Source organism: Pelophylax lessonae, assembly GCF_965119305.1.
Source record: "Pelophylax lessonae genome assembly, chromosome: 13".
NCBI classification, from domain to species: domain Eukaryota; kingdom Metazoa; phylum Chordata; class Amphibia; order Anura; family Ranidae; genus Pelophylax; species Pelophylax lessonae.
In genome coordinates this window covers 61,944,638-61,969,397 of record NC_138780.1, presented here as the reverse complement: position 1 = coordinate 61,969,397, position 24,760 = coordinate 61,944,638, and the positions used below count along the sequence as shown (strand labels likewise).

Genomic DNA, 24,760 nt, shown 5'->3' with positions numbered 1-24,760 from the left:
AAAAAATGTGAAAAATATTGTTATTTTTGCAAAATTGACACTATTTTTTTGTTTATAGCGCATGATCAAAAAAATCGCACAGGTGATCAAATACCACCAAAAGAAAGCTCTGTTTGTGGGAAAAAAAGGACGTCAAATTCGTTTAGGTACAGCGACGCACGACCGCGCAATTGTCCGTTAAAGTTACGCAGTGCCGAATCGCAAAAAATCTTATGAATTCCCATTTTGTGACCAGTAAAAAAAAAACAAAAAAAAAAAAACAAAGGGTAAGGAGGGGGTGGGACATGGGAGGGAATGCACTCCTAAAAGTCGACCAGAGGGCCAAAGAGGATTATGATTGTACTTCCTATATCCAAAGGAAACAGAATACATAAAGAGACAAAAAAGGTGCAGGTTGGATGGCATATAAAGTAGCAAGTTTCAAAAACTAAAGAGGTGAAGCACGCTGGATCAGGTGCCTTGGCGCAACAACCCCCCCCCCCCCCTCCCATGCCTTAATGAAATGGAGAGCTTCAGGCCCTTTTTGAAAAGGCTATAGTTCTGGTAAAACATATTAAATAATGTTAGTTCTTTAGTTTTTGTAACTGGCTACTTTATATGCAATCCAATATGCACCATTTTGTCTCTATGTATTCGGTTTCCTTTGGATATAGGAAATACAATCATAATTATCTTTGGCCCTCTGGTCTCGGCTTTTAGGAGTGTATCCCCTCCCATGTCCCATTCCCTGTTTTCCTTTTTTTTGCTGGTGACAAAATAGGAATTCATAAGCATGAATGGGAAATCAAAAAGAACCTATTGGGTTTGAATGAATTAATATTGTCTAATTAATATGATTTTTTTTGTAAAAGTATAATGTATATTTCTGTTTTTGTGATCCTTGCTTCGTTGGCAGGTACTGTAATCTGCGAGGGTGTACATTTATTCTACTTCAAGATCCACCCACCTTTAGTATTCCATGTCTGGCACATAAAGGACCTTATGGGCCTTACATATACTCTGATTAACGGTCAATACTCTGCCCGGCAGTCGGAGTCTATCTGTGTCGGCGGCTATTGGTCCTCCTGATAGAGAACATTCTGCTGCCCCAAGACGTGCTGACACAATTCTATGGGGATGACGCAGCAGCGTCTTCTCCCTTAGCTGAAGCGGTATTTCTCCATCTTTTACACGCATGCCACCCAGGTGTTGACGCAGAAAGAGAAGCGAGGACGTGGATTCGGTATCTCCGCTGGCCGCAAAGCAAGACGTCGCGCATGCGCCATATGTGGAGGACGCAGGGGTCCGCAATCGGTGCCATTCTCTACCCGTACTGCGGTGGGGAGGGAAGTGTGGAGCATATAGGTCAAGGTATATTTCCTGACCTTCAGATCTTCGTGAGCGGTTCTTTATTATCAAAATCTCAATAAGTTGTGATTTTGAGGATAAAGAATGACACTTGTTTAGGGAGTATCATCCACATCCACTGCCCCTCTAGATGTGAATCTACTGGATAAAGCTTCTATATTTAATTTATAATATGCAATACCACTCTCTCCTTAAGGTGCCATTTTTTGGAACAGATAATTTTTCCAGCGGCCCTATATGGAATGCAGGTTGGCCGCAAGGAGGGGACACTAGGGCACTCATGCAGAAGCCTGATGAACATGGAAGCAAGGGTCAGTGTATGATATTTTTGTATTTCTGCTCTTTTGTCTTTGGTAATTTATGCAAATGCCAATGAAAAGTTATTGTTTTGATTTGATTTTTTATTCTGTATAATAAGAAATTTTCTTTAATGTATTGCAGAAGTTGGGATATAGTCCCTGAGGAAGAATATTGTGCGATATAAAATTTGAAACGCGTTGGAAATTCCCTTCTTTTGTGGACTACCTGGTCCAAATTCCCATTACCCTTCTCCATGGCCAGTCTTGGTTGGGGTAAAACTACTTCAGTAGCAACAATCAGTTTTATGACATTACTTATTGAAATTATGGTGTATGTAAATGTGTTTAACAACTTTGAATAATAAATGACATTCTTATACAATAATGCTGTTAAATTATTGCCCTTAAAATCCCAACCAAGGAGGAGGTTTATTTTTTATTTCTATTAACAAATAAGGCATGTTGGCAATTCTTAACACCCTCATCCGTCCAAGATACCACAATTAAATTCTGGAATACTTGTTGGTATTTCTTAAATTCAGAAAAGGGGACCTTAATGGATAACATTTCATAAAAATATGGAAAAAAAAAAAAAAAAACGAAAGTGACCAACCAGTTAAAAATCACTTGCCCCTTCCTCCCAGCGCCTACGGAAAAAGAGTGCCAAAGAATATTCACATATATCTAAACATACCTAACACTAATTCTTTTCCGAAAGGTAGGTGAACATACATATAAGTTTGTTTCTAGGCAATATTAGCAGCTGCTATATTAAATCCAAATCATATTATCATGCTTAAATCATCCATAAAAATAAAGAATGTCTGTGCCTTTAAAAGTCCTTAAAAAGTTCCCTAGGGGTGTCAGTGAGGGAAAACACTCTATAGTGAAGTCCAAATGCAAAGTCACTGGCCCGTCACCACACCAATGTAGGCAAGAAAATTTGTTTCATAAAGATAACATTAATTTAAGCTTAGGGTCATTTTGAGAGAATTCTACCTATCCCATAGAGTAAAAGCAGTTTCCTCTGTATCAAACTTTGATCAAGTTCCCTAAATAGCAGACAATAATTGGCATATACTGTAGTTGAGAATTCTAGGACGATATAAAAATACCCCAAAAATTAAGTTAATCAGTCTTCCAATGATACGTGAAGGAGGATTGTAATGCCAATAAAGAGGAAGGAGGAATGTTGATTTATAGGGTTTCTGTTTTTGATAGGTTTAATTTGTATCTCAATAGGGTGGAAAAAGTATCTAGTTCTCTGTATTGCTGAATCTTGGCTTCATTCTTCACATGACTTGGCTATTAATATTTTTGGGTATGCTCGCTTTCAGAAAGACAGGGTAAAATGGAGGGGTGGTGGTGTCTGTCAAGTGAGTGTGAAAGAGGACCTAGTTGATGGAGAGTGTGTTAAGTCTGAAACAGTATTGGTGGAAATGTACATGTGTGTACGTAATACAAAGATTATCATTGGAGTTTGTTATAGACCTCCCAGTATTAATGAGGAGGTGGAAACTCGGCTCCTTGCACAGATAGAAAGGTCTCCAAGTGCTGGGACAGTGATATTAATGGAGGATTTTAACTACACAGACATTGACTGGAATAATGGCACTGCAGAAGCAGTTAAAGGGCAAAAATGTATAAACCTATTACAAGACAATTTTATGGTACAGTTTATTGAGGCCCCGACTAGAAATGATGCTCTGTTGGACCTGGTAATCTCAAACCATGCAGAGCTCAATAATAATGTTCATATAAAAGAACATCTGGGTAGCAGTGACCATAATATGATTTAACTTAATGTTAGCTGTAAGCAACAAACGCATAAAGGAAATATAAAAACGCCTAACTTAAGAGGGGAAATTTTAGAAGGATGAAGGCTCGTCTCCAAGACTTGGACTGGGAACGAATATTGGCATCGAATTACACAGAACAGAAATGGGAATTCTTCAAAACCCAAAAAAATCTTCAAATATATTATTAGTAAAAAGGCCAGGTCTGAGCGCATGTAGGCCCTTTACAAAATAATCTGGAGTGGGTGACTGGGAACAAAGAGAAGGCAAATTCATTAAATACTTTCTTCAGCTCGGTGTATACAAAGGAGCATGGGGAGCTCATGACCATAATGAGGATGGTATTGACAGCCCAGCCCCAAATGATCCACAATGGCTCAAAAGTGATATGGTCCAGAAATCTTTACACAGAATAAAGGTGGATAAAGCACCTGGACCAGATGACATCCACCCACGTATCCTAAAATAATTGAGCTCTGTCATTTCAAAGCCTTTGTTTCAAATTTTTAGGGACTAGTTAAGTACTGAAATAGTACCACTGGATTGGCCTAGGGCCAATGTGATGCCTATATTTAAAAAGGGATTCAAGTCCTTGCCAAGTAACTATAGACCTGTTAGTTTAACAAAAGACCACATAGATGAGTTCTTGCTGGAAAAAAAAAATATTTTAAGCAACAGACAGCATGGTTTCTTATGAGGCGGCAAGTAAAACCTTGGACAGAGGGGTGGATGTGGATGTAGTATACTTGGATTTTGCAATAGCAGTTGACACAGTTCCCCCCACAAGGCTAATGTGTAAGGTAAAGCTTACAGGCTTGGAAATATCAGGTTGCAAATGGATAGAAAATTGGCTAAAAGATAGAATTCAGAGAGTAGTGGTTAATGATTCTTACTCTGAATGGTCTAAGGTCATCAGTGGTGTACCCCAAGGTTCAGTGTTTGGGACTTTTTAATATCTTTATAAATGATATAGGGTCTGGAATGAAAAGTACCATTTCAGTCTTTGCAGATGACACTAAGTTTTGCAGTGGAATAACTTATTTACAGGATGTCTCCAACTTACAAGCCAACCTCAATGCACTGTTTCATTGTGTAACTTTGTGGCAAATGAGGTTTAATGTTGATAAATGTAAAGTTATGCACTTGGGGGCTAAGAATATGCATGCATCATACATACTAGGGGGAGTAGAACTGGGGGAATCCATAGCAGAGAAGATGGGTGTTTTGGTAGATCATAAGCTTAATAATAGCATGCAATGCCAAGCTGCAGTTTCCAAAGCAAGCAAAGTACTTTCTTTTACTAACAGAGACAGAGAAAGAGATATCAGAAAAGAGAGATATCCAAAACTGAATACATATGCACTATAAATGTGCGTTTCTCTCTTCTTTCTCCATTTTACAGTGGAACGCATATTGCAGAAGCATTGGCACGTACTGAAGGGGGATGATGTGTTGGGTCCAGTGTTACCATCTCGTCCTCAAGTCATCTTTAGAGGACTCCCTCCCCTTAGGTTACTTGTTGCCCCTAATGTTATTGATCCTCCCAAGAATATTTCCTTTTTTCATGATAGAGGTGGATTTTATCATTGTAGGTATTGTGCTATCTGCAAGATTAATAAAGATAAAAGGAGGAAAATTGATTTATTTGAATCAAATGCTACCCAGAAAAGTTTTGAGATCAAACCGTTCATAACGTGCACCACTACACATGTGGTGTACCTTTTGCGATGCCCTTGCGGTCTAGATTACATAGGCCGCACTATAAGGAAGCTGCGTGTCAGGCTCAATGAACATGTGGCGAACATCATCAAGGGATTCCCCAAACACAGCGTTTCTCGCCACTACGATCAGTGTCATGGTAGGGATTCCACTGGTACCATCTTTATGGGCATTGACAGGTACACTAGAAGCTGGAGAGGCAGTAATAGAACTAGAGGTGTATCTCAATTGGAAACCCAATGGATCTATAAGGTTAAATCCTATAGTCCTTATGGCATGAACATAGACTGGGACATCAACTCCTTTATAAATAATTCTTAGTTATCTCCAGCAATTAGTCTCATGGTTCTTTGGCTTTTTTCTACCAGTGTAAAGAGCTTTGTACTGCACGTGTTTTTATATACATTTTTGTATTTTAAAATTTTTAGTGGGTTATCCCAATTGTATGTTTTTAACATAAATAATTTTATTATATATTTTTTAATGCTTTCCTGTGGGCGTCTTTGGTGGATAGTGTGGAAGCACTCTTAGCCTATAATTATCTGGTCTGTTTCTTTCTGTATCCCTGCAGTTTTGATATTTCATCAGCAGGGTTCTTTTTAATAATACAATGTGAACAGGGAGTGGTTTCCCCTTTTTTTATCATTGTAATCCGAATGATTTCCTCCATTTAGGTTTTTATTGCTCTTTTTTCCATTTTTGAGTAGTCTCACTCATGGCGCTACTCATCGGTAGCAACTTCCTTTGCTTTTCCTCTTTTTTGCATTGGGGTCTATTTTTCTTGTGTGCAGCGCTGTGTGTTGTCCAATAAGTGCGCTGTTCACCACTGATTGGCTCCTGATGGCGCCTCTGGATTGGCTCCTGAAGGAGGCTTTGTTTTGTCAGTGCACTTCCTGTTAGTGTGGTTTGCATTCATTAGGGGGGAGGAGCTGGCTGAAACGCATGCCGCTCCTCCTCTTCCGCTCTACTGGGCCATTTAACGTGGGGGATTGACGGCGACTAGCCACGCCCCCTGATGACGTCAATCTCTGACTAAACCGGTAGGGGACCGGCAACGACTGCAGTGTCTGCATCTCCCCAAGGCTTAATTGATCCCAGATAGAAGCAAGACAGCTGAGCGGCTGCAGCTACCATACAATCCACCTATGATTCCTCCACAGGATTGATCTTTTGATGCCCGATCTGTTTATTCTAAATGTGAGTGTTTTTTTGGCTCTATACTTAATAAAGTTTATAGTCTAACATACTACACCATGAGGATCTTTTCTTTCTCATTTATATGACATCTGGGTTGTTACCATTTTGCTGTGAGAGGAAGTACATTTAAGATAATTAAGGCTGTACCTGCTGGAGAAGATCCCTGCATCCGTGTATCCATTGGGGGTTATGAGGATTTCCTGTAAGGCACACTGAGATCCCTGTAATGGGGATCATTTGACTCTGGTAAGAGGCTGCACGTATTGGTGTTTGGTGGAGGCTTTACCTTATAATAACCACCTGGTCTGCAGGATTTCCTCTTGGACTCCTTTTTATTATATGGACTTTCATTTATTGAGTGATTTATGGAATTACATATAATTTGTATGGACTCACTTTTATCTTAAGCTTTTGCTGAGATTGAGATTACTGTGTCAAGCGCTGTATACCCTGTTTTTATCCAAAACTGAACTGCAGTTCAGTTTTGGGCATCCGTTTTCAAAAAGGATATAGGGGGAACTGGAGAAAGTGCAGAGAAGGGCAACCAAAGAGGCATAGAGGAGCTCAGCTATAAGGAAAGAGCAGAGAAACTGAATTTATTCTCTCTTGAGAAGAGGAGATTAAGGGGGGATATAATCAACATGTTGAGTTATTCACTTTAAGGTCTACAAAGAAGACAAGGGGGCACTATTTACCTCTAGAGGAAAAGAGATTTCGTCTTCAAATACGGAAAGGTTTCTTCACAGAAAGAACTGTGAAAATGTGGAATAAACGCCCTCCAGAGGTGGTTCTGGACAGCTCACTAGATTGCTTTATAAAAGGCCTGGATTCTTTCCTAGGTGTACATCGTATAAAATGGGTACAAATATTTATAGTTAAAGTTGTTTCAGGGAATATCTGATTGCCTTTTGGGGGATCAGGAAATATTTTTTCCCCTGCTGTAGCAAATTGCTGGGGTTTGCTGGGGTTTTTCGACTTCCTTTGGATCAACTGCAGGTATAGGATTGTGTATATGGGATTGTATGGTTGGGTTTTCTTTACTGTTTTTGTTTTTTATTGGTTGAGCCAGATAGACTTGTGTCTTTTTTCAACCTGACTATGTATTGATTTGGCAAAGAGTATCGGGGTTGTCGGAGAGTAAGTAAAACATCATCAGCAAATAAAGATCATTTATATTGATGATCACATACTGAAACATCTGTAATATCGTGTTAACATCTAATGGTCACCATCAAAGGCCAAATAAAATTGGGGATAAGGGACACCCATGACATGTTCCATTCCAAATTGCAAACGTAAGGGAGGAAGCCAGAGGTGTTTTAATAGTGGCTTGGACAGGGCTAGAGCATGAAGTTATGCTCAAAGGAGGTGAAGGGCTCCTTCCTTTGACATTGGCAATCACCTTGGTGAAAACCCAGGGGAATGTGGACAGGCAAAGAAAATCACAACAAACTGGTGAGGTTACTCATCCACAGCAAAACACAAATGCAAAAAAAAAAAAAAATGGGAATGTATAGGTAAGGATCCTGAATATCTATTGAAGCCAGAAAATTGTCCAGGTGGGAGTCAATGAATGACTTGCCATTTTCCATGAGGAACTTATAAAAACACAAACAAGCTGAAAGTCTTCAGATACAGAAAAGTCTGGACTTCTCCATTCAGATTTGGAACCAGGAAAAGGTTTGAGTAGAAACTTTGAAAATGCTCTGTAGGTACAGACGTAATGTGACCCTTTCAGTCAAGAGCTAAAGGGGTCACACATATGAGAAAAGCTGAGCCTGATCTAGTAAGTTCATCTCACCCTTCATCTCTGTGCTTAAAGCTGAATTCCAACTTTCTTTTCCCTAGAACTGAATGTAATGGTCAATCCAAACACAGATCATACCTCTGTACCATGTTGCTCTGTTGTCTAGAGAGCCCTGATATTCTGAGTTTAGTTGTGGCTTTGTATCATGCAACACTCTGTATATTCTGCTGATGGACTCTGTTCCTTCCACAGCCACGTCCTGCAGCAGCATATGTAACACTCCCCTTTGTAGTCTTTCAGACTCTACAAATAATGTAACTTCCTTCACAGCTCTGATTGTGGGTGGGGTTAAATACATCCTAATTAGCATTCATTCCCACCCAGTCACACCTACAGAGTCCAAACCTCCTAAATCCCGCCTTACAGATCACAGCATTATTGAGGAGCTTTCATTCACAGCCTGTTCTGAAAGCTAGATATGCTGCTGGGCAGGACTGAATGGATCACAATTGGAATTCAATCCTGCCCAGTTAAATATGCCAACCAGTGTGAACAAGGAGAGTCCCATCCCTCAGACCCCATCCACCCAGAGCCCTGCTCTCTGTGAAGTGATTTATTTACATATAAAGAAAACATCTTCATAATAACCTCCCATAGTCCTTCCACTGTAGTCTTGCAGTAAGCCATTATTCTTTGTCATGCTGCAAGACAGGAGTGACACAGGATGAGGTATGACACATTTACAATGAAATAAAGTGAATAACCCGTGCGCTACTCTGTTTGAAAAGACTGAAAAATAAAATGTAGATGAAAATATGAATAAAAAATATTTTTAAACACTAAATATGGTCTAGTATTCAGTGGATAAAGCTGTCGTGCCTTGTAGTGTCACCACATACATAATCAGTAATATTCAAAATATATGAAATGTATGAAATGGTGCTAAATCTGTTTCTATATGTAACAAAACATAAGTGCCCTAATAAACATAGAAGTAGTAAATAAACTTATAATATATAGCATGAATAAAAACAAGTGATTAAGAAATTGACCACAATAAGTAGTATAACCAAAGTCCAGGGTTTTGACCCTTGATAAAGTCACGTGTCAGTGACGCAACGCATCGGGAGGAGCCAGGTGACGTTACTTCCGATCACGGCCGAGACTGAAAGTTCAGATTTGCTAGCATTCAGCCCTTGTGCAACCCCTTGGTCCTAGACTCTGCTAGATGCAGTGATTTTAAATTGTAAGTCTCTATATACCATATCTCACAAAAGTGAGTACACCCCTAACATTTTTGTAAATATTTTAGTATATCTTTTCATGTGACAACACTAAAGAAATGACACTTTGCTACAATGTAAAGTAGTGAGTGTACAGCTTCTCTAACAGTGTAAATTTGCTGTCCCCTCAAAATAACTCAACAAACAGCCATTATTGTCTAAACCGCTGGCAACAAAAGTGGGTACACCCCTAATTAAAAATGTGCAAATCGGGCCCAATTAGCCATTTTCCCTCCCTGGCATCATGTGACTCGTTAGTGTTACAAGGTCTCAGATGAGAATGGGGAGCACGTGTGTTAAATTTGGTGTCATCTCTCTAACTCTCTTATACTGGTCACTGGAAGTTCAACATGGCACCTCATGGCAAAAAAACTCTGAGGATCTGAAAAAAAGAATTGTTGCTCTCCATAAAGATGGTCTATACGAAGATTGCCAATACCCCAAAACTGAGCTGCAGCACGGTAGCCAAGACCACACAGCGGTTTAACAGGACAGGTTCCACTCAGAACAGGCCTCGCCATGGTCAACCAAAGAAGCTGTCTTTGGGAAATAGACGAATAAGTGCTGCCAGCATTGCTGCAGAAGCTTTAGGGGTGTGGGGGTCAGGCTGTTAGTGCTCACACCTACAGCCCACAAACAGTTTGCTGAAGACAAGCAGACCAAGGACATGGATTACTGGACCCATGTCCTGTGGTCTGATGAGACCAAGATAAACTTATTTGGTTCAGATGGTGTCAAGCGTGTGTGGCGGCAACCAGGTGAGGAGTACAAAGACAAGTGTCTCGCCTACAGTCAAGCATTGTGGTGGGAGTGTCATTGTCTAGGGATGCATGGGTGCTGCCGTCACTGGGGAGCTACAGTTCATTGAGGGAACCATGAATGCCAACATGTACTGTGACATACTGAAGCAGAGCATGATCCCCTCCCTTCAGAGACTGGGCCCAGGGCAGAATTCCAACATGATAACGACCCCAAACTCACCTCCAAGACGACCACTGCCTTGCTAAAGAAGCTGAGGCTAAAGCTGATGGACTGGCCAAGCGTGTCTCCAGACCTGAACCCTATTGGACATCTGTGGGGCATCCTCAAATGGAAGGTGGAGGAGTGCAAGGTGAACTCCATGCCCAAGAGGGTTAAAGTAGTGCTGGAAAAAAATGGTGGCTACACAAAATATTGGGCTCAATTTGGACATGTTCACTTAGGGGTGTACTCACTTTTTTTGTTAGAAGTTTAGACATGAATGGCTGTGTGTTGAGTAATTTTGAGGGGACAGCAAATTTACACTGTTATACAAGCTGTACACTCACTACTTTACATTATAGCAAAGTGTAATTTCTTCAGTGTTGTCACATGAAAAGATATAATAAAATATTTACAAAAATGTTGGAGGTGTACTCACTTTTGTGAAATACTGAGTATATATTTTTTTTAATAAACCCGGTTGTTTATACTACACCATGAGGATTATTATTAGGATCAATGGCCCTCTCATAAACCAAAGAAACAGTGACATCGAAAAAGGACTATAGAGGACAGGTGACACAAGAGATTACCTGTATACAGGTGCTCCCTGGGATACAAACAAGATAGGGACTGTAGGTTTGTTCTTAAGTCGAATTTGTTTGTAAGCCGGAACAGGTACATTTTTAAGTGTAGCTCCAGCCAAAAGAATATTTTTTACGTTTTTTGGATAGCATAGGGAAGGGTTAACACCCCATTTGTTTTGCTGTCTGTACCTCTGTTCAGAAGATTTCACCTCACTTTCTGTCCCTATAACAATTGTATTTTGAAAATTTTGGGTTGTTGGGAAAACAATGATTAGTGATAAAGCTTCAGTAGAGACACCTTTTTCCCAGGAGAACTCCTACAGGAGTAAATTTCCCTTCCTAGGGCTAGATTTCCTCTCACTTCCTGTTGTCTCTCTCCATTTGTAAGTCAAATGTTTGTAACCCAGGGACCGCCTGTATCGGGATTGGCGGACCCTGCAGAAAGAAACTACTACGGCAAGGAACCCAGACAGCGGACTTAAAACTGAGCTCCAGGTGCCTTCAGAAAAAGTTAAATGTCAGCAGCTACAAATCCTGTAGCTGTTGACTTTTTAATATTAGAACACTTACCTATCCAAGGATCTCGCGGTGACTTCACCCCAGCCAATTTTTATATTGGCTGTTGGGTGCTTGCTTGTAAGGAAAACCAGCAGTGAAGCCTTTCAGCTTCATAGCCGGTTCCCTACTGCACATGGGGGCCAAAATCAGGTACCCGCCCCCACCCGGAAAGGTGCCAAATATTGCACTGGAGGGGGGGGCAGATAAGGGGAGTTTCCCCTTTTGGGTGGAGCTCTGCTTTAAGTACATCTTTCTTCACTAGGCAAGACTAAAATATTGCCTTTACATGATGGTATACAAGATCGCCATCGCACAACATATAAATTCAGTGATCTGTAACTTCATCCTCTAGAGAAATTTTCTAAAAAAAATAAGACTGAAGTTGGCTTCAGTGGGCAACATTTAAAGGCTAATTGCACCTTAACCACCTCAATACCAGCATGATTCTTCATTCCCAAAGTATTGTGCCAAAAAAAGTATTACCTTGAAGTGTCCACTTTCAAAAGGGGTTATTTTCGGGTGTTTATAATGTCCTACTACTTGTTTTTTTTTCATATAAACATAAGGTAAAAGAAACTTCTTTTCAAAAATTGCATTTTATTCTTTGCATTTTAAAAATGTAAAAAAAAAAGGTTAATACTGTCAAAAAAGGCTGTGTGTTTTAAAAAATATTTAAAATGGTTGTAAAGGCTGAAGGTTTTTTACCTTCATGCATTCTATGCATGAAGGTAAAAAAAGCATGTGTGCTGCTCCCCCCACAGCCCCTCTAATACTCACCTGAGACCCCTCTCAATTCAGCATTGTGCACGAGAGCCTCGGCTATCTCGGGACTCTCTCTCCTCAATGGCTGAGACAGCAGCGGGACTGCTGTCAATTACAACCAGTGAGCCAAAGAAGAAAAAGTGGAAGGCGGAGCTGAGCTGCAGCTCTATGTGCCTTATCCATGCATAGAGCAGGGCTCTGAAGCAAGCAGGTACCAGTGCCCACATAGCAAGTGGCTTGCTATTGGAGGTACCAGTCAAGGGGAAAGAGCCAGGAGTGCTGGCAGGGGACCCAAGAGGAGGAGGATTGGGGCTCTTCTGTGCAAAACCACAGTTTTTTAAAGGTGAACCTTTAATACTATTTAAAAATTTGTTTGGGTAGTGCTGCATTGCCAAGTAATTGCTAGTCAAATTATCAAAGCACTGAAAAGTGAAAAACAACCTGGAAAGAAAGAGGATGTAACATGTTGGCATTGGGGTGGCTAAGTTGCCTGCCATCAAATGCTCAAAACATAAAAAGAATACTATTTCTGTTATGCTGCACAATATCAAAACTGAAAGGAGGCTTCAGTGATTTTGGTTCAAATGTGAACAATGACTGTGGCTCTCACTTTAACTTTGGCTTTGGTGTGCTGAGTACACTGTCATCGTCTTCCATTTCTGGGCCACTATCACTTGGATTGTCAATATCGAGCGTGTCATACAACAAGTCTATGTCTTCTTCAACTTCTGGAACATGTTCCCCTGGGTCCTGCTCAGAGTCGAGTACCTAGGAACAGAAAATACAGGAAAAAAAAACAGCTACCTGCTTCAGTTTATTTCAGCGGATTTTAAGTGAATCACATGCATAAATATAACATAATACTTCAAGGATGACAGATTTCATATGATACACAAGTGATGTAAAAGTGAAAATCATTCTACAAATAATAAACAAAAAAGTAAACAAAAAAAAGAAATGGAAATATGTGATAATGAAGACCAGTTCTCGACTGGTGTAGAATCAGTGCAAAAAGCTAATCCCATGAGGACAAAGCCTTAAGTGCAGAAACAATATCACTGTGTACACTAAAGAAGCTTTCCGGAGCTGCATGACCCTCATGTAAAGAGTAGAGTTGGGCCAAACACCCCCCCGTTCCAGTTCGCGCCAGAACTCTCGAACATCACACAAATCCTATTAATGTCTATAGGACCCGAACTTGAAAAATCAAAAGTCCCCATTTTGAAGGCTTATATGCAAGTTATTGGCCATAAAAATATGGCCAATAGTATGGGGGTTTGGGTACTGCCCTGGGGACTTGTATCAATGCCACTATTTTAAAAAAGATTGGGTTTACAGATGCAGTGATTTTAATAATGTGAAAATGCCTGATCCCCTGCGCTATGTGTACTAAGTCCACTGTGACACAATGTCTTTATATACTGTACCATGATAAAAGTATATGTGAGGGTCTGCTTTTGAATACCCAAAGTGTTCCTGAGATGTTTGAAAAAATCCTAGAGATGGTACAGTGCTTCCCTCTGGCCCATATATCGTAATATAAGCAACAAAGAAATACAAATCAAAGTATGAAAAAACAAAAGCTACAAAATAGTTTCACAAGGTCAGTGTAATTTTAACCACTTAAGCCCCGGCCCTATTTCGGACACTTTTTGTTCACAAGTTAAAATCAGTATTTTTTCCTAGAAAACTACTTAGAACCCCCAAACATTATATATATATTTTTAGCAAAGACTCTGGAGAATAAAATGTCGGTCATTGCAATATTTTTTGTCACGCGGTATTTGCGCAGCGGTCTTTAAAGCGCAATTTTTCTGGAAAAATTTTGAAAAATCACATTTCACTGCATTTAAAAAATACTAAACAGTAAAAATAGCCCATTTTTTTCATATATTGTGAAAGACGATGTCACGCCGAGTAAATAGATACCCAACATGTTACGGTTTAAAATTGCGCCCCCCCCGTGGGATGGCGACAAACTACGGTCAATAGAGATCTCAATAGGCGACGCTTTAAATTTATTTAACGGTTACCAGTTTAGAGTTAGAGTGTAGCTTTTTTTTAAAATTATTGCTCACGCTCTGGCGATCGCGGCGATACCTCACATGTGTGGTTTGAACAGCGATTTAATTTGCGGCTCGACTTCCGTATACGTGTTTTTTGTGCGCAAGCTAACGGTGACGGGGGCGGCTAAATTATTTTTTTTTTTTCCCATTTATTTTATTTATTTTTTTAACTTTATTACAGTTTTTAAAAAAAAATAAAAAATCTGATCACTTTTATTGCTGTCACAAGCAATGTAAACATCCCTTGTGACACCAATATGTAGTGGCAGGTACACTTTATGGAGGAATCGAGGGTCTAAAAGACCCTCGACCCCTCCACTGCACTTCCCTGTATGCAAAACGCTGAAAAATGGATTTTTGTAAAATCTTACCGTAAAATCCTTTTCTCTTAGCTCATTGACAGACGTAGTCCTCGGTGATACAGCACCTTCGGGTTATGTTGCCTCCACAGGAGTAGAACTAGACAGGAAATGAAAAATGCTCTGGCCACACCCTAGGGGCAGTCCCCGAGGGTATATCCTCTCTCTCTCCGCCACAGCAAATCAGTTATGTCACAAAAGCAGTGCTTAGAGAATTTAACCCAACCCAAAAACAGAGGGGCGGGTACTACGTCTGTCAATGAGCTAAGAGAAAAGGATTTTACGGTAAGATTTTACAAAAATCCATTTTTCTCTATCGCTCATTGACAGACGTAGTCCTCGGTGATACAGCACCTTCGGGAAGTCCCAGAGCAGTATCACAAATGAGGGGTGGGAAAATGGAAATCAAATCCAAATCTAGAAGGCCCAACCGGTGCCAACTAGAAGTTTACAATGCTCATCCTTAATGATGAGACTCAACAAAAAAATTTTCAAACAGAAAAAAACCCTCGAGGTAGACCACCGGTCTCCTCAAATTGCGGCCTGCAAAACCTTGCGGCCAAATGAGGCATCCGCCGATGCCATCACATCAATTTTATAAAATTTTGTAAAGGTATGTACCGACGACCAGGTGGACGCTTTACATACCTGGACCACTGACGCCTGATGGCGAAAAAGGCCCAGGAAGTACTGAGCGCTCGAGTGAAGTGCGCCCTAACAGGGAACGGAGGATTCTGACCCTTAATAGAATAAGCCTGTACCACCGTCTGACTGATCCATGTAGATATGGTCGCGGCAGACACAGGCAACCCCCTTCAAGGGCTATCCGTGATCACAAAAAGTGAGTCCGTCTTACGAAAACCACTTTAGGAAGGAAGGATGGATTCGGAAGAAGAACCACCTTATCCCTATGAACCACCAGATCTGGGGAACGACAGGATAATGCGGCCAGTTCTGACACCCTGCGTACAGAAGTAATGGCCACCAAGAAGGCCACCTTCTGGGAATGTAAGCAAGGGAATCTCCCTAATATCTTCAAAGAGAAGTTTCTGAAGAACCGACCACACTAAATTAAGATACCAGGCGGTAAGGGTGCGCACACTGGCGGAGCCAGATGTCGCACCCCCTGGATGAAATTCCGCACCAAGGAATGATTAGCCAAAGGCTTCTTGAAAGAAGATTGCTAACGCCGAAAACCTGACCCTTGATCGTGCTCAAGGATAGTTTCTGCTCAACCCCTTGTTGCAGACAGACCAAAATTCGGGTCACCGAATAGGTCTGTGGGGGAAATCCAATAGATTCACACCATGCAATATAAGACTTCCATGTGCTGGAAGTCGCTTTCCTTGCTTTAACTGGAGGTAGGAATAACTGAAGCTGACACTCCCTTGTTCTTCAGTACCTGGGTCTCAATGGCCAGGCCATTAAGCCAGCGACTGTAAAGCAAGATGGAAGATCGGTCCCTGAGACCGCAAATCCTCCCTGAGAGGAAGTCTCCAAGGAGCGTCCGCGACTAGCCTCGCCAAGTCGGCATACCAGGCTCGACGAGGTCAATCCGGAATTTCCAGAATAACTGGAATTCCCTCCACCTCTATCCTGCGAAGAAGTTCCCGCAGCAACTTGAGAGGATGGAAGGCATGCCGTAGCTGATACTGCCCCCACGGGGCGATCAGCGTTTCTGCTGCGTCCGCTAGAGGATCGTGGCGCGAGCTACAAACCTCCGCACCTTCCAGTTAGGCCAAGGTGCCAACAGATCCACATCCGGGATGTCCCAACGAAGGGACAGCTAGGGAAAAACCTCTGGATGAAGAGGCCATATGCGATTGGATCCGAATCGGGCTGCTCTAGAGCTGCTCGATCCAGTAAATCAGACAAAATCTGATCGCTCTCAGTTCCGATACCCTTATTGGTAATCTGGATACTATCGGAAGAAATGACTTCCCCTGGTTGAGCATCGGAGACTTCCTGGTCCGCTCGCTCAACCGGATCCGATTGTCCACGGAATCGGAATTCTGATTCCATTAAAAAATAATCTCCTTCAGGAGAATTCAGGTATGAGACTGGGTATACGGTACTGCTTCTAAGAAGGCCACCATCAGTCCCAGCCAATTGACGGACAGCAACATCCGAATCGTTGACTGAACCTTCTGGAGTTTCCCAGCAAGGAGAAACTCTCTTGCCCAGGATGTATCCAACCTTAGGCCCAGATAGTTCAGTCTCCTGGTGGGAACCAGGGATGATCTTTGGGAAAGCGATAAAACGCTGATGTCCTGCGATGATGGGGATATAAAGATAGGCATCCTATATGTCTATGGACGCCAGGAAATCTCTTTGATGCAGGGAGGCCACCACTGTACGGATGGACTCTATTTCTTCCCAAGTCCAGATTTGGACGCACCTTGCCCTCTTTCCTGGGCATTGTGAATAGGTTCGAATAGAACCCCTGAAACCGTTCAATGTTAGAAGGGAAGAATCGCACCGGTGGAAGTGATCGAAACTCGATCCTATGTCCTCCAGAAACCGGTGAAGACATCCCCCCCCACCCCAGAGATGGGTAGGGGCGCATCAGGCTATATTCTTCAGGCTTGGCTGAGCCGGACTCTTTGTTTACCCGACCAGCGCCCTTTGAAACCCCTCTAAAGGGGCTTTGGAGGGTTTCGCCTTATCGCCCGCCCTCGCGGAACGAACAACTCTATATGAGCAGAAAAGGAAGGTCCTCGTTAGTTACGAGGTCTTTTTATCCTAACAGTCTGTGGCAAGACAGCAGGTGGTACCGTCTATCCTATAAAGAGGAATTCCTCAAACGGATAGCACCTAGCCATGCATTTGGAAATAACAGGGGTTCGTTTCAAAACGACCCCATTTGGGTAAAGGAAAATCCTTCGCCCTTTTGGTAGGCTAACAAGTACCAAAAAGGAATCTTAGTCTCAGCTACCTCTGCCGGTGTAACCTCAAGACTAAAGGTTTCCCGGACGGACACAACTAGTGCATCCACCACTCTTGTGCTATGGCGGAGGCAGAAACGTGCTCCTCGCTGCTGAGGAGATATTACCTGAGACAACAGCCCCCTAAGAGGGACCTGCAACTGCATTGACCAGTTCCGAATCCGTATCTGAAGTATCTGATAAACAATAGGGGTAGGCGGGGGTCGCTACTTGACCCCCGTCCCTGACAGGCCACCTCATCCCCGGGATACCAAAGACTCCAAAACTGCCGATAATGCATTAAAAACAAGTGGGGTACTGGAGGGTCCTGCGGCCACCTTTAGGGGATCAGGTGGGGATACCTATGCGGCAGGGTCAATGATTATACAAGACACTTGCCAGCGACAAAAAATGACAAAGTAAAAAAACTTTTTTTTTTTTTTTTTGTGTCCCCCAGTCGCAACAGCGCCCCTCAGTGTTACCTGCCTTTTTGGACCCCACAGAGAGAGAGACAGACCCCAAGGCTCATCCCTGATGCACAGAAGTTTTCATCAGCTTGCTCAGTGCTTGTCTTGTTACAGACAGGAAGTCTTTGGCCCTATTTCCTGGGTAAAAGAGGCGGCTCCGCCCCTTAACACGCCTGCCGGCTCCTCCCCCTGGCTCCATGAGGTGTTTGAGTCACCTCAAACATGGCCGCCCCCATGCTGGAGACACGAGGCTACACCAAAATGGCGGCCTTGTGCGATCTACCAGACAATGGCGGCGGCCTGCACAGAATAGCGGCAGAAGGATCTCGGCCTCACAACCCTTCACCCTCATGGTGGTCAGCATGGTCGGAGGTACCGGACCCTAGCGGGCCGTATGCGGTCCGTGGCCATCGGGAGGCATCTGCTTAGCTGGAGGAATGATCTGGAATGCAGTATACATGTATAGACATCGCCCTGTGGCTACTGACAGGTAGGATACCTTATACTATCACAGTAACGTTCTAGTACTGCCACTGACTACAATCATTTACACATTTTTACAATTAGATTGTCAGCTCCCAAACCAAGCCTCCTGGCTTCTTGTACACAAAAATCACACTCAATTAGGGGGATCTGTGACATGTTGTAGGATAGAGGGGAACCCATCCTTACCATTACAGAGAGGTGCCCGCGTTCACCACAAGACCCGTCAGGGGGAAAAGGGGGAACATACTACTCACCATACCGGAACCAGGCGGGCGCCAACTCCTGACAGTACCCCTCTCCACCGAGGTAGGAGGGCTGTCGACCAATACGGGCGCCGTGACTCATGGTCTTTGGCGTTTCAGCGAGACGTTTAACTCGCAGGGTCAGTCCCCGTCCAGTGGGACTATGTCGCGGCCGACCCAGCGCGGAGCTATGGCCTGCACGCGCTCGTAGGCTGAACTGGGGTGACCACTGGATCTCAACATCCCGCCCGTCGCCCAGTTCAGCTTTCTTGCTTGAAGACCTCACAGGAACACTGGAGAAAAAAAGCTGTCTTAAAAAATTCTTTTCTAAGAAAAAAATCCTGCCAGGACCGAAGATCCCAGCAAGGTATCTAGGTCCTTACTCCTGACTAGACAGAAAAAAACTGATTTGCTGTGGCGGAGAGAGAGAGGATATACCCTCGGGGACTGCCCCTAGGGTGTGGCCAGAGCATTTTTCATTTCCTGTCTAGTTCTACTCCTGTGGAGGCAACATAACCCGAAGGTGCTGTATCACCGAGGACTACGTCTGTCAATGAGCGATAGAGAAAACGGCGTTTTTGCATACAGCCGTTTTTCAAATCTGCCGCCTTTTGCAGCACAGTAACCCGGAAGTGACGTCATGGGCGCCGCCTCCGGGTTACGTCATCGGAGACCCGATCGAAGCCGTTTCCAGCATTCATCGGGACTCCATCCAGCTGGCGGACGTGCCGGATGGGTGGTCGGGGCTCCCGGTGGGACGGGAGCCCGGTAAAAGCCACGGAAGGCGGCGGGAGGGGGGGGGACGTCCCCTCCCGCCCCCCGGGTAACGATCGAGCGGCTCCCGAGCCGCATCGGTCGTTACTGACGGAATGCCAACCATCGGCTCTAAACCACGGTACCGGGATGATGCCTCTAGCTAGAGGCATCATCCCGTTACACTACCGCAAAGTAGTGGTGCACCGAAATTTCGGCCACCTAAATTTTCGGCCGAAAATGGGCCTATCCCATTTCGGCCGAAAACGGATCAAAGATGCCGAAAATGAATGGTCGCAATGCTAATGAAGTACACCGGGCGGTAGAGTGCCGCTAATAACTGAGCCCAACACTTCCCTGTCAGGCGGGTATCTCCGCTTTGTTCCTCCGCCGGGCGCTTTAGTGTGAGCTACACTGGTTGTTAGCAACCAGTGACGTCCTAGTTCTGCGCCATCCTAAGTCCTACACTGTGACTGTCTGTCATCCCATGTCCGATCATGATATTGGCTTCTCGGTACTGTGCTGTTGCTGCTGCCCTCTCCATTCCCGGGCCAGTCAAACCAGCTACGCTGAGCAGAGAGGGGAGGAGGAGGCGGCACACAGCTCACACCGGACACACTACTAGTCTGATCCTGGTCCGGTATGCGGGGCATGTGATCGAAGCACTGCCACTACCCCGGAGGGATAACTGGGCGATATGCGGCTGCATTGATATATGGTAGCTGGTGAGTGTAGAGCTGCGAGCACCGGACACCGACACCGAAGTGAGTCTCCATTACTGATCAGCACTGCTGAACCCCCCCCCCCAGTGATGTGCCCGATCTGTGTATAGAGACGGGGAGTCAGGACAGTCAGAGTATCATCTCGCTGCAGCACACATTCTCACATTCTCTCTCTCTCACTCTCAGCAGGAATTTCATTATTATTCTTCCAATAGCAGAAATACTGCCTTCCCCCAAGGTTCCACTGCACTCTCATTTCAGATAGAGGATTGTAGTGTACTGCCTTTAATCAGAAATCAATATTACTGCACAACAGTATCATGGAAGAGCTTAAGATACGGAATACCTGTATGTAATAAATGACTCTCACTCTTTATCCACATGTCTGCTTATCCATCTTTCCTAAAGACAGAGTTAATTTTATGTGAATTGGCCAATATTCCAGGTTCAATAAGAGTGATTGACCCAGCTAGTCAGAGGAGAGCCCTGTAGGTCACATAGAACAGGGCTGTAATCTACAACAGGAAAGACTTGATATTTAAGTCAGCTATAGCAGCTCAATATTAAGTTACAAGATAATGGAGCTTGGACATTACCCATCAGGCGCTGGCAGGGGTCAGCATAGAGGAGGGAGGAATAGAGGAGACGCAAGCAGCAGAGGTACGCAGCTGGGTGACTGTTAGGAATGTTAGGGGGAGGAGTGTCAGGGAGGCCAGTCCTGAGTTGGTACACCCTAACATGTTTGCCGAGTTGCAGGTTGAGGGGGATATCAACTCAGGGGTGGCAGAGCTGGAGCATGCACCCTCCCCCAGCTGCCAGGGGAGGGACGGCTCCAGGAAGAAGGGGGGCCGTAACTCAGGAAAGGTTAGAAAGGTTGTGGTAGTGGGGGACTCAATTATCAAGAGGACAGAGAGGGCAATCTGTAAAAAAGATCTCGTGAACCGAACAGTTTGTTGTTTACCGGGCGCCCGAGTTCGGCACATCGCAGATCTGGCAGACAGATTGTTGTGTGGGGCTGGGGATGACCCAGCGGTCATGGTGCATGTGGGCACTAATGACAAAGTTAAAGGTAGGTGGAGGATCCTTAAGAACGATTTCAGGGACTTAGGTAATAGATTGAGGAAAAGGACCTCCAAGGTGGTTTTCTCTGAAATACTGCCTGTACCTCGAGCCACACAGGAGAGGCAGAATGAGATTAGGGAACTTAACAAGTGGCTGAGGAATTGGTGTAGGAAGGAGGGGTTTGGGTTCCTGGAGAACTGGGCTGACTTCTCAGCCGGCTACCGGCTCTTTAGTAAGGATGGGCTGCACCTTAATGGGGACGGTACAGCTCTTTTGGGGAGAAAGATGGCCACCGAGTTGGAGGGGCTTTTAAACTAGGAGACGGGGGGGAGGGCTCAGAAGTAGAATCAGTCAGGAGGGAGCAGAGGACTGAAGACAGTTGTAGGGTCAGCAGCGACAGTAGGTCAACAACATCAATTGGTGGGTCTGTGCGGGAAAACAGCAGACCAAACAAAAATAAACATAACCGCCAATCACGTTTAACTTCCGTAAAACTAAGAGGGGTATATGCTAATGCCAGGAGCCTAGCTAATAAGATGGATGAGTTGGACATGTTAGTACATGAGGAGGACATAGACCTTGTGGGAATAACAGAAACTTGGTTCGACCCCTCACATGACTGGCTGGCAAATATCCAAGGGTATTCGGTGTACCGGAAGGACAGGGTAGGAAAAAGAGGGGGAGGGGTATGTCTCTATGTCAAGAACAATATAAAGGTGCTAGAAAGGAGTGACATTACGGATGGGATGAGCATGGATTTAGAATCTGTGTGGGTTGAACTCGATAGGGAAGAAGATAAAGGGAAAAGTAGTTGTAGGGGTTTGCTATAGGCCACCTAACCAAGGGGAGGAGGTAGAGCTGGAATTTTTAGCACTAATAGGTAAAGCGGCAAAACTGGGATCAGTCATCATATTGGGGGACTTCAATTATCCCGACATTGACTGGGAAGAGGGGACTGCACACTCGCATAAGGCCCGTCTATTCACGGAAACCTTACAGGATAACTACATGTCACAGTTGGTGGATTCCCCTACTAGAGAGAATGCAATCCTGCATCTATTGATCACTAATGACCCAGACATAATTTCGGAGGTAGGAGTCCAGGACAACCTGGGCTCTAGCGATCACAGGATGATCACATTTAGTATAAATAACAATATAAAAAGGCAAGTGGGGAACATAAGAACCCTAAACTTCAGAAGGGCAGACTTTCCAAAATTGTACTCATTGATGGAAAGGGTAAACTGGGACCAAACCCTGGGATCCCTGACCACTGAGGAAAAATGGGAATGCTTTAGGAACATATTAAGCAAAGGCATCTTGCAGTGCATTCCTATGGGGAATAAATTTAGAAGAGACAAAGCCAAACCTGGCTGGCTAAACCGTAGCGTTAAAAAACTTATTAGGGGAAAAAAATTGGCCTTCAAGAAATATATATCAGAGGGCACAGTATCGGCCTTCCAGCAATACAAGGAGGAAAATAAGAAGTGTAAACACGAAATCAAGATGGCTAAAATCAACTTTGAGAGACAAATAGCGGAGGATAGTAAAAAAAACCCAAAGAAATTCTTTAAATATATCAACAGCAAAAAAACTAGGGCAGAGCATATTGCACACATAATTAACAATGATGGGAGGATGGTTACAGAGGACACTGAAAAAGCAACCGTGCTGAATGCTTTTTTCTCGTCAGTCTTTACACAGGAAAAGGAGGGGTACACTGACCATGACTGTATGGTTAGTAGTAATACACAGGACTTGCCACTATGGCTAACAGAGGGGGAAATCAGGGAAAGACTGGATAAACTTAACACAAACAAATCACCAGGCCCGGATGGCGTACATCCGAGAGTGCTCAAGGAACTCAGTATGGTTATATCTAGACCACTGTTCCTGATCTTTGCTGACAGTATTAGGACAGGAGATGTACCAGGGGATTGGAGGAAGGCTAACGTGATTCCGATATTCAAAAAGGGCCAGAGACATATCCCGGGAAATTATAGGCCTGTCAGTCTGACATCAATAATATGTAAACTCTTGGAGGGGATGATAAGGGACTATATCGTTGAGTATGCTAAAGACAACAACATCATCAGTAGTAACCAACACGGGTTTACAAATGGGCGTTCTTGTCAAACCAATCTCTTAGCATTCTACGAGGAAGTGAGCTGTGAGCTAGATAGGGGGAGACCAGTGGATGTGGTGTACTTGGATTTCGCTAAGGCGTTTGATACAGTTTCCCACAAGCGCTTAATTTATAAAATAAGGTCTGCAGGTATCGACAGCAGGGTTTGCTCTTGGATACGGAACTGGCTAAAAGGCCGTGTCCAAAGGGTGGTAATAAACAGCGCATACTCAGACTGGGCTGAGGTAGTAAGCGGGGTGCCCCAGGGCTCAGTCCTGGGACCAACCTTGTTCAATTTATTCATAAACAGCATTGAGGACGGGATCAGTAGTTCGTTATCAATTTTTGCAGATGACACAAAATTGGCCAGGGCAATAACTGCACAGCATGAAGCAGATATCCTACAGAATGACCTGGACAAAATTACGGAGTGGGCAACGACATGGCAAATGAGGTTTAATGTGGAGAAGTGTAAGGTTTTGCACTTGGGGACCAAAAACATAAAAACACAATACATGTTAGGAGGGGAACCCTTGGGGGACTCAAAAATGGAGAAAGATCTGGGAGTCTTGGTTGATGATAGATTAGGCAACAGCATGCAATGCCAAGCGGCAGCTTCCAAAGCCAACAGAATATTAGCATGCATAAAGAAAGGGATGTATTCCAGAGATAAGACTATAATCCTTCCACTTTATAAAACTCTGGTCCGACCGCATCTGGAGTATTCTGTCCAGTTCTGGTCGCCAGTCCTCAGGAGGGATGTGTTGGAGCCGGAGAGAGTCCAGAGAAGGGCAACTAAACTAATTAGGGGATTGGAGGACCTTACCTATGAAGAGCGGCTGCAATCGCTCGATTTATTTTCCCTGGAGAAGAGACGTCTGAGAGGGGACATGATAGCAATTTATAAATATCTTAATGGGGATCTCAGCTTAGAAGAAAAGCTGTTCATTCGAAGGAATTGCATGAGGACTCGAGGACATACAATGCGATTAGAGGAGAAGCGTTTTAACCTCAGGCAACGTGGGGGGTTCTTTACTGTTAGGGCTACAAGATTGTGGAATTGTCTACCACAAGAGGTGGTTTCTGCGGGTAGTATGGTGACTTTCAAAAGACTCTTAGACTTACATCTCAAGGATCAGGAGATTAAGGGCTATGTTAGATGATTACAGTCACACACACCTACACAGGTTGAACTGGATGGACTATTGTCTTTATTCAACCTCACCTACTATGTAACTATATGTAACTATGTAATGGATGGTATACTATTTTCCTCTTTTGCTTTGTTTAGATTGAGCA

The 24,760-nt window shown here is 43.6% G+C and overlaps 1 protein-coding gene across 8 annotated transcripts in view; it reads right to left on the bottom strand.

The window, feature by feature from the left end:
• PACS2 (phosphofurin acidic cluster sorting protein 2) overlaps nucleotides 1–24,760 on the bottom strand; it is a 1,277,570-nt gene that overhangs the window by 702,746 nt on the left and 550,064 nt on the right. For all 8 annotated transcript variants that reach the window (XR_014224766.1, XM_082242585.1, XM_082242586.1 and 5 more), the window contains one exon: nucleotides 12,866–13,023. Coding sequence is in view for 7 of the 8 variants with exons in the window: in XM_082242585.1 (XP_082098711.1) it covers nucleotides 12,866–13,023 (158 nt within the window). In the remaining variant the exon portion in view is untranslated. The remainder of the gene's footprint in view (nucleotides 1–12,865; nucleotides 13,024–24,760) is intronic.